This window comes from Stegastes partitus, unplaced genomic scaffold (assembly GCF_000690725.1).
Source record: "Stegastes partitus isolate 25-593 unplaced genomic scaffold, Stegastes_partitus-1.0.2 Scaffold676, whole genome shotgun sequence".
NCBI classification, from domain to species: domain Eukaryota; kingdom Metazoa; phylum Chordata; class Actinopteri; family Pomacentridae; genus Stegastes; species Stegastes partitus.
The window spans coordinates 232,222-242,738 of NW_007578407.1; the positions used below are offsets into that span (position 1 = coordinate 232,222).

General features: G+C 43.2%; 1 protein-coding gene across 2 annotated transcripts; it reads right to left on the bottom strand.

Moving 5' to 3' along the window:
- Nucleotides 1-2,424: 2,424 nt before the first annotated feature.
- Nucleotides 2,425-9,653, bottom strand: nkain1 (sodium/potassium transporting ATPase interacting 1). Of its 2 annotated transcripts, none has more exons than XM_008290489.1 (8): nucleotides 9,494-9,653; nucleotides 8,933-9,298; nucleotides 7,952-8,089; nucleotides 7,758-7,838; nucleotides 6,772-6,969; nucleotides 6,459-6,519; nucleotides 5,156-5,237; nucleotides 2,425-4,305 (listed from the first exon to the last, which is right to left on the bottom strand). In XM_008290489.1, exons 2-8 carry the CDS (start codon nucleotides 8,984-8,986, stop codon nucleotides 4,296-4,298), a joined length of 624 nt encoding a protein of 207 aa, XP_008288711.1. In that variant the 5' UTR covers nucleotides 8,987-9,298; nucleotides 9,494-9,653; the 3' UTR covers nucleotides 2,425-4,295. The 2 variants fall into 2 exon arrangements, with proteins under 2 accessions (XP_008288711.1, XP_008288712.1); XM_008290490.1 differs by having other exon boundaries at nucleotides 9,602-9,635.
- Between the last annotated feature and the right edge of the window lie 864 nt (nucleotides 9,654-10,517).

The following is a 10,517-nucleotide window of genomic DNA, read 5'->3' on the forward strand; positions in this document are numbered from 1 at the left end:
CAGCGCTGCATGACGGGAAGGGATGAGAGAGAGCGTACGGTTCATTGCGCCAACCGGGAGGGGAGGGAGGGTCACACCGGACCGGTCCCTTTGTTATGTGTGTGTAGAGTATTTGTATTGTGTGGTGTTTTTATTAGGGGTTTGTGTTTTGACCTCATTCACATCTTTTTCAGTGGGAGAAAATTAGAAATTCAGTCAACAGATATTCGCTGTATAGTGTAAGTGGAAGGAGGGAAAATACAATACATCTGCAATATCACAATATAACATATTAAAAACTTTATATTGGATTTAAGTGGTGAAAATCGTTTGAAATATGACATTATGCGATATTACACGGGGGGTATTGTGTGATTTCTTCGGGGTGGACTGTACACAATGTACCGGGGTCTCTACGGTAACGGGGTGCTTGGCAGCCATGGCAACGTGCTGCGCCACACGGCCGGAGAGTGTGTGGCTGCTGGACGCTCCGCTACACCTCCGGAATGTAAGCGGACGGTGTGAAAAGGGGGGAGAGAGTGTGGCCCACAAAACCAAAATACCCCAGCGGACTTTAGGGAATGTGCCAGTGGCGACCCCGAGGCTGCAGACAGGGAGGAAGACTGTCCTGAACCGGTGTGTGCATGACGTAATGCGGAGACAGGAGATAATGGCTGCCCTTAAAGAAAATCTGTGGTAACCATGTGGACAGTCTTAGCACTGTTATGTATGTGTGGAGCACTCATCCTGAGCTAACAGCCACAACTATGAAGTGTGACACATAAGGTGACATAATACTTGTAGAAATACAAACCAAAGGAAATCTTTTGCACCAGGAAACATTTGCAAAGTTTAAAGTCTGAAATCTGCATGGGCCATTTGCAAAGGTGGAATAAGTACACAGATCTGGAACAAAAGTGAAAGTCCTAATACCACACTGAGTGAAAAATTACTCATGCATTCTTTTTTTTAAAGTAAAATTAAATTTATTTGCATCAGTATATAATTAAAGTACCAAAAATAAAAGTACTCATGATTCAGAATGGCTAATTTCAGATAATAATATAATTAATGACACATTACTGCGTTCATCGCTTTACTGTTGAAGCTGGTAAAGCTGATTTAATTATGGTTTATCTGCTGGGTGTAACCTATAAATTTCCCCCTAGTGATAAATTGCATAATCTATGATCATCACATTTTTAAAGATAATATTTAATATTATTTGATTTACTATCATTAAACTAAATGTGCAGAGAACTAAAGTTATATTATAGGCTGCAAGTTACAAGTAGCTCAAAACTGTGCTACTTTCAGAGGTGGCAGATCTCGTATTTAGTTAAGTACCCCATTGCAAATAAAATTAATTCATTTTAATATCTACTTTAAAAAAAGTATTTGCATCAGAAAGCAGGTAAAGTACCAAAAGTTCTCATTATGCAAAATGGCCCACTTCAGAATAAAGTATATGATCGGATTATAATTACTGACACATTATTTGTGTTAATCACTTTAGTGTTGAAGCTGGTAAAGCTAATTTAACTACTTTATATGGTTTATCTGCTGGCTATAGTTTTTGAATTTCCCCATGGGAATTCATTAATTAACCCAGAATATTACATCATGACTATATTTTTTTGATTATATTTTGTAATATTAAACTAAATCTGCAAAGTAATTAAAGTTATCTAATAACTGTAGTGGAGTAAAAAGTACAACATTTGCTTCTGGAGTGGAGTAGAAATATAAAGCAGCAGAAAATGGAAATAATAAAGGACAAGTAACTCAAAATTGTAAATAAATATACTTAGGTGCTTTCCACTACGAGCTCAGTTTTAATATTATTTGTTATTCTGTTCTGTACTCCTTCTTTTGGTTGGAAAATAAGCTAAACCCTGTTCTAGCAATGGTACATTTGAAACAATACTAAAATAATAAATATAAATACATAATAACATTTTGGCAAAGGTAGTGATGGATGTTTTTCTGTAATTATACTCAACAAACACCTTCAGGCCACATCTTTTTCTGTATATTCTTTCTATGGAGCTATCATGACATTATTTTGGCAGTCACATCGTCCCGGTGGAATACCAACGTAACACCTTAAAATTAATGGAGACAAAAGGTCACGGTGAGCTCACTCTTTAGCACCGCAGGGATAAAACAAGTCCCTTTATGAATATCGCGCTGCTATATTTGTCATGTTTTACTGTCGTTTCGGTGACATTCATCGCATTGTTTGACAAACTAATCCTCACTGTAAAATATCAGCTCACCAGAGTGCATTATTTATATAATCCTCTAAAGTAATCTGGCAAAAAAATTCACTACCTCATAATCCCAATATTAATATGTAATCAAGGAATGAAAGCACTCAATTTAATAAACCTCCAGACACTCTCCGTGGGGCGAATGTGTCGACAGATGACAGCAGAAGTCCTATTTAATGTAGAAAGTGTATTTTTATTATTTCAAACTTCACCTTACACCCAATAAGGTCTTCCCATCATACCTGTCTCCCTCCTTCCCTCCTCATGTCTCCAGTTACATCTACAAAAACCACTCAGAGCATTTTTCAAACTTTGTCCTCCGTCGTCGCTGTGCTCCGAGTGGCGAATGAGCTGCATTGAGCCTATGTAGTTAGTGAAGATGGTAACGGGGAATATTAGCTGCAGATGGGTTCAAACGAAGTAGCATGAGGGTTTGCAAAAAGAGAGAACAAGAGAAACAGGTACAAAGTAAAACTTTGACGTGTAACCCTCTCCCCGACTTCCCCACCCACCCACTAATGCGACCCCCTTTTTCTAAATGGAACCAACAAAAACAATCATTGGCTGGTTATTTACATGCACAGTATCCCCACTGCTCCCCCCCCTCCCTCCCCCTCCCCATAGACACACTAATGCCTGATCCCAAAGCCATCTGCATCCCTAATCAACAGTGGCACATGTACAACAGGCTGAATTTTATTTACCTGAAAACAAAATAACCTGGATATTTGAATTGATTTCTGGAGTAAAACCAAAAGGATAAGGCTGGTGATATTCTGTTTTTCTTTAATCAGATCTTGTGTAAAAACCAAAACCAACCAGGAATTGATCCCTCTAAGAAACACAGTCTACGGAGCCAAATGCCTGATATAGCTTTTTCCTCTATGCAATACAGCTCTATTTTAGTCCAAAGCTATTAAAAACCCATCAGTCAGCTGGACCGTTGCACTGGATGACACTCCTTTGTTACGGGAAACTTGGACACTGTAGTTTCTTCTGAATCAATCGCACACACCAGCCCGCTAATCATTAAAGCGGCGTATCCGTGGCTCAAAATGGTCCGAGTAAATTTACAATCATTACATCTGTTGGAGTGACCTTTGCTAAAAAACCACAGTGCCCAGCTGCTGTAGGAAATAATTTGTTCCTTTTTTGAAGAAAGTAGAACAAATGGGCTTGAGTGCCTCAGACAAGCTGCCGGAAAGCAATGAGACGGAATAACACGTTGACGGTTTTAGTCTATTTCATGGGATTTTTTATTTTTTTTTGACGGTAATAAAAATATAAAATATCTCCAGCCTCATCCTTGCCCTTTCTGCTCCACCGGCCCTGTTTTATTACCTCCACAGGCCCGGGCTGTAATGTGAAAAGCTTAAATGTCAACAGTGGTTTTTAACGGCACGGCAGGAAGGAGAGATGGCTTTGGGAACGGGAATCATAAGACTGCTCTAGTTTGACATCACCACATTCTAAAACGACAACAGGTACGAGCTGTGCCTCTTTTTATTATGTGACCCCACCCACATCCCTACACACACACACACACACACACATACATACAGGAGCACCCAGCAACAAAAAAAAAAAAATATCACAGGGGCACCAAGTGGTAAGAGTCCAGGGTGCGACCACGAAGCACCAGCTAGTCCTGTGGAGTTACACAAGTACACACACGCACAAACACACTAGTGGGAGTGTTGAGAGCTGGCAGTTTAGTGAACTGTGTCTTCGGTGATTTGACAGACGTGTCCCAGCTCTTGTTCTCTGCATCTCCTCTGCCCTCCCCCTGCGTCTCCTTCACCTCATCGCACCACCTGGCATGCTGGTTTCTTCCCTGAGCTCTGTACATTCTATTCAGGGCTGTATTTCTCAGACACAATCACACATGCACACACGCACATATACACCTCTCCCTCCGGGTGGGGTTAAGTCCGTTCCTCAGGTAAACTGTGACACAGAGAGTGAGTGTAATCAAGGGCGACCGCCGCTTTCCATCCACAGTGACACCATCAGGGTTTGGCCTGAAGGGGGCGCTACCATCGGTTAACCAGCCCTGGGATGCAGAGAGGAGGAGGAGGAGGAGGAGATCAGGGGGGTGATGTACAGTCAGATATCCATGTTACAGTATACAGCACCTTGATGTGATTACATGAAAGGGGCACTCCATCGATTTTACACATGACGCTGAGTTAACTGTCATGACACTAATCAACCCATGAAAACAGTTTCAGAACATCTTTTTGTGACCGTTTCTAAAATCTGGGGAGAAAAACTTTGAATCAGATACTTAAACATTTTAGAGCTGAGATGATTAATCAATCAGTTAACAACTGTTAAACTTATTCCCAACTATTTCGATAATGAATTAATCAGCTTAGTTATTTTTTAGGAATAAGAAATTTAAAATTCAGTGATTGCACTTTCTTCAATTTGAATATTTTCTGGTTTCTTTACTTTTCTAAGACATGTAGCTGAGACAAGACATCATTGTGAGCTTTGGGAAACACAGATCACATTTTTCGTCTTTGTGTGACATTTTTATAGATCAAACAACTAATTAATTATTCAAGAAAACAAACTACACAATAATCAACAATGAAAAGAATTGTTACTTACAACTCTTCAACTCTAATACATACAAACAGAAAAACTGTGTCATGATAAGGGAGATTAAAAGAAGAGACAAAGATGTAATTAAGTGGAGCTTTATCCATACTGTGGACTATTCAGGATATTTCAGCCTTTGAAATGAACAATTATTTTTCAAATATGCCTTTTTTGAGTCCATCAACTTCACATAATTGCTGTACCAAACTGTTGGAGTGCCACTTGAAAGACAATAAGATTAAAAATAAAGAGATTAAAGAAGAATTAATTTAGAGAGGGTTATATTTGCAACTCACGTGTAAAGAGGCTGCAGTTGCAGATGAGAGGACTTCTGAGGAGGCTGGTAGCCGTAAGAGTCAAACCCACCGATGAAGTCAACTTCAGAGAGAGAGAGAGAGAGAGAGAGAGAACAGAGATGACATCATTCCAAGTGCTGCCTTTCGAGATCAGATTATATTGTGATACCTGAAGGCATCAGATTGTATCATCTAATGCATTCAGTGTACCTTCGTAACACCGCAAACCCACTGTGACATCAGAATCTGCAGAGATGCAACACCAATATATCCCCCCAATATATCATCTCTGTCATTGCCTCTGTATCACTGATACGTTCTTCTAATCTTTCTCGATCAATTCTCGGAACAAACGTCCAATGCGCCAGTTGATAAAGAAAACAGCCCCAGGTTGTCTGCATTGTTACGCTGTTTTCTCCAGAGGCCAGATATTTTCCTGAGATGTTGGATTGTTGCGTTTTTTTTAAAGCATTGTGAAAATATCACCAGGATATGATTAATTTACAACACATGTTTTGCAATAAAGTGGTGCATGACAGATTTGGAAAACTAAGGCAAAACTTAGGCTGTTGTTAGCTTATTGCAGATGTATTGGTACGTGGTGTGTACTATATGTGAGCTGATACGAAGCAAGAAATGGGTTGCCATTACAAATTTTTCCATCACAACACTGTAAAATGCCTCCCTTTGCACATATGTTGGTCAAAAATATAAATTTAAAGAATGCTTAGCTGATATAGGCCTTCTATATTGGGTAGGCTATAGCATAAATGCATCCTAAACAACTAATAACAACAAAGCTGCTCTTTTTTTATTGCTACTCCATCATTACCACTATGTTAACACATGCATGTAATTATGACAGCCTGCTGTTGAGACATCACAGACACAGCATGTCCTTCCTCTAATAGGAAATCAAGCTTCTTATTACAGAACCTAATTTCCTCTATTGAGTGAAAGTAAAACACGCGCGAGGAAAATCATTCAGACACACAGATGGCACACCCAAGCCGACAGACAAGCACTAGCCAGCAGACAGACGGACATTCTCATGGCGGGAATTTCGTCTCTTAATACTCCCCGCAGATGGAGCGCTCAGATCACCCGGAGGGAATCCTCTGCAGAGATAACGCTAAGCATGACTCATGCAGGAGGAAACGAGGAGATAGCATCACTCACAGCCAAGGCAAAGGATCTCTAATACAAAAGCACTTTCGACAGTATGACAAGTAAACCTAATCAGCTAAACAAGGCGCTAGAAGACGATCAACAAGCTTTTAGGGGGAAGACGAAAAGCACTCACAGCTGTCCTCGTCGTCCTGGAAGACTTTGCTTACGTAGCAGGCGTATACGAAGCCAAAGAGCTGTCGGAGAGAAGAGATGGTCAGAAATAAGATGACTGTTGTTGTATAAGCTGAGTCACTGCTGACTTTAGAGTTTCTGTCCGATATTTCACAGAAAATGTTTTAGCCCAATGTGGAGGGTCAGCACAATAATCAGTTGTTTTTTAAATTTTTTTTTACAGCGTTTGTAAAAATGTCAGTGGCGTGATGGTGTGCGAAATCAAAAATCAATGCACCGTAAAAGCTACTTGAGCGTGCGCGTTAGATACGTACGGCCAAAAGGATCTGAATGGCCGAACTCAACACCTCGATGTATTGGTAGTCAAGGAGACACCCGGATACAGTGATGACATGGTGGTCATCAGGGGCCATGCGAGAGTCCAGCACTGGCGTCACCAGGCAACCGGGACCGTGCTCCATCCACCACGAACGATGGAGGGATGTGTTGAAAGTCATGAGAAAATCCCTGTCCTGAACACACACACACACACACATAAATGTCAATGAAGGCATGGTTACAGGTAATGATTATTGTCATTACTGCAACCTCAGTCTATTGCAACATTTGAGAAAATAGTTTTCTTTTCAGGGTTGATATTGATATTAAACATTAGTAATCTAGGTGACTGATATTTGGAACTAATACACATTTGAAGTAAAAATTAAAATCAATCAACTCTATCACAAAACTTTGTCGAAATGCCTTTGTTCAGTTATGTTCTGGATGTGTCTAATTAAAGATGTGTCCCTCAGTATTGATTGGCTACTACCAGTGACATGTAACCAATCAGATAGTGATCGTCTCCTCCAGCCACAGTAGCAGCAAAGTGGCTGCATCAGAGGCAAAGTAGCACATTTATGTATCATTTATCATGAATCGGTCAACAAACAAACAAACAAAATACTGATAATCAGAAAAATGCTGAATATCAGATCCCACTAGTTCCCAACCAGGGAGTTGCTAGGTAAATGTTGGGAATCAGATTGCAGAAAAGGCTTATTTAGGTCTCTAAAATATGCTTAAATAAAACAATGAAGTGATGCGAGAAAGCATGAACTTTTCAGATAACCTGGTACTAGCCTATGCAGACTGTGATGGGGAGTTGCAAATAACCTTAAAAAACCTTATAGAACAAGTGACTTGAAAGTTCAGTTGATTGTTAAAATAGCTGGAAAATCTATGAATTGACTTATTGTTTCAGTACGACAAAAGAAGAGCAAATTAGTTGTACATCTGTCGCACAAATACCACATCTTACCTGAGACAGGTTTCCAACCTCCAGGTAGAAACAGATGATGAAGGAGTTCCAACCCACCCAGAGGACCAGCCAAACTGCATACTGCCAAACAGAAACAGGGATCAGTGTTTGTGTGAAAGCAGCTGCACGTGGTTAAGTAAAACAGCTAGCGAACAGGAACTGTGACAACAGCAGGAGGTCACGGATATACTCACAAAGATGAGGTATCTGAAGCGAAACTGCACAGTGCCGAACATGCCCAGGATGACGGCCATGATGTGCAGGAAGTTGGCCAGAATGGGGGCCCACTGGTAGCCCAGAAAATCAAACACCTGCCTCTGGAGGGCTGCCACCTGGGGAGGCAGGGGGAAGGGGAGGGGTCATATATATATATATATATATATATATATACACACATACACACATTAGAAAACAAACAGGCGTTAAGTGAGCAGATATGCAAATACAACACAACACACACAAGTAATCAAGGTTTCACACACTCCAAACACACGCACACACAGACAGTGACAAGGACACACATACACAGGTCTGCCGCAGTTGTTTCCATGGTAACTGCCTGGAGCACCAGCCAGTCCAGTGACTGTAAAAAGAGGAGCACCCCCAAAAAGCTCCGCCAAACGAATGAGAATCTATGGGCCAAATCCCCCCGCTGCACAACAACTCATCAGCCCGGCAAACAATAGCCTCGACAACTAGCCGCTGCTGCTGTTTATACCTGCATCCCACTGCAGGAACAGATGATACCCACTCTGATTACACACTTATTACATTTTACTGGGGTAGTCTCGAGCTATCTGAGAGCACAAAGAACATCTAACTTTAACTCCAGAATAGAGACCAGATGGTGAACAGGGCCTCCTTGTCCTGTCTGTGCTTAACATTCACATGGTTTTCCCTGAATAAGACTATCACCCTCCTCTTTACAAACATAGACCACCCTGACACCAAAGCGCCCCCTGCCCTGTTCCCCCTGCTTCAAAGACACACACACACCCTCCCCTGTAATGTGACATGGCACCCCAGCAGCTGCAGCTCAGAGCTGCTGTTTTTAGAGTGACTGTACAGAGAGGCTGGACAAAAATGTCTGATTACAAAGTGTAGTCTGCTCTAATTATATCTTCATGCTGAGTGAGTAGAGTCGTGCAAACACACACACAAACATGCACGCTTACCAACTGCAGTGAACATATCACCAGCAGCGTGCATCTTCCGTCGCACTTCCCCATTTTGGAGGGCTCAGGACGCGGCTTGGAGCCGCGGAGGCTCCGGGGGAATGATGGATCCCCGGTCAGATCCAGACTGCCTGGTCGTCTCAGCTCACACCATTCCCGGCTGAATAGACCTGCCCAAGGCCGCCTCCTCCTCCAGCGACGCGGGACTGGCGCTGGTGCTCACAGCCAGTGACCCATCTTGGCCTCTGGTTTGGTCGGTAAATACGGGCGGTTTTCAGGAAGGAGAGAGGTGAGGAAGAGGAGGAGGGGGTCCACTCCACACCGGCCTGCTGCGGTCCGACCACCGCCGAATCACCTCAGCCACACCTTCCGAAGAGGGGACACACAAAGACACAAAGAGAGACGGAGAGCTGTCATAACGTGCCCCGGGCTACACACACAAATGAGCGTCATATGATACCGGATCACACGGGGGCGGCGGGGGAGGAGGGGACCGACCCCGCAGTGCTGCTAACGTTCGGCTACATGCGATCGGACACAAAGCAGCCCGTTGTGACTCACGGTTTTCTCGGAGCGGGAGAGTCCTCGTCCCCCTCCCCTCAGCCGCCGCCTTCTGGATCCCGTTCTCCTCGAGGAAGAGAAGTCAAGTTAACGGGCGGGTCTGCTCACCGGTACCGGGCTCTGGACTCCTTCGCTCCGTCTCGCCAGCGTCTTTTGTCAACAATCGGTGCCGGGGCGAGCGCAGGAGGAGCCGGGGGGGTGGNAGAGAGAGAGGGGGGAGAGAGGGAGAGGAGGGGGTGGGGGCTCTCAGTCACCGCGCGACCCCTTAAGGAGGAGCTGCATGGATTCTGCAGATGCGCGTGCGTGAGTGCGCGCGACCGAGCGGCAGCAGCAGCTCTCCGCGAGGCGCTCGAGAGGATCACAAAAGAAAACGGGGTCTCGCGCGGGGCGAGGGGGTCCAGACCGGCGGAGCGTGGCCGCCTCCCTGCACCGGCGGAGCGGATTCACACCGAGGAGCCGCCGCCGGCCCCGAGGTGCTTGCTCGGCTCCTCAGCTCGCGGTCATTCAGAGCGGAAATCAACACAATTAACAGCCTTGTTTAATCTCAGCTACTTACCAGCAGCACCGTCCAATAAAGCCAGCTTCACACAAGTTCGGAAAACTATTAGAGATGAAAAGGCAGATAGTGACCGCTCCGGCTGTTATCGCGGGGCCTCATGACAATCACCGCGAGACAGATCATTTTATGCTATGTTCCAATTACCGCTATCTGTCCTACCATCACATACTCATGTCTGAAATAATGAAACGGATTAAGCAGTCAGCCTAAAGCTCCTTCACTATTGTGCTTTTCAGTGCACAAACAGTTATCCTAGTCCACCTCGCTGTTGGTTAGTGGGTTGTAAAAAATAAATAAATAAATGGAAATTACCTGTTTGAAATATGCCAAAACTCAAAATGGTTTGATTATAATAGTCTAATATCCGCAGCTAAAAATAGTCTTCTTAAATGTTTTCTGTTTTATTTGTTTATTTTCATTTTGCTGCTGGACTTATCTCTGCTAAAAAAATAAAAATAAAAAAAA

What these genes read in the sequence shown, in the direction of transcription:
- nkain1 (XM_008290489.1), bottom strand. Translation starts at nt 8,986, where the DNA reads ATGGGGAAGTGCGACGGAAGATGCACGCTGCTGGTGATATGTTCACTG. An exon ending in TGATATGTTCACTGCAGTTG is followed by an intron (nt 8,090 to 8,932) that starts GTAAGCGTGCAT and finishes CTGCCTCCCCAG; the next exon opens with GTGGCAGCCCTCCAGAGGCA. An exon ending in CCATTCAGATCCTTTTGGCC is followed by an intron (nt 6,520 to 6,771) that starts GTACGTATCTAA and finishes TCTCTCCGACAG; the next exon opens with CTCTTTGGCTTCGTATACGC.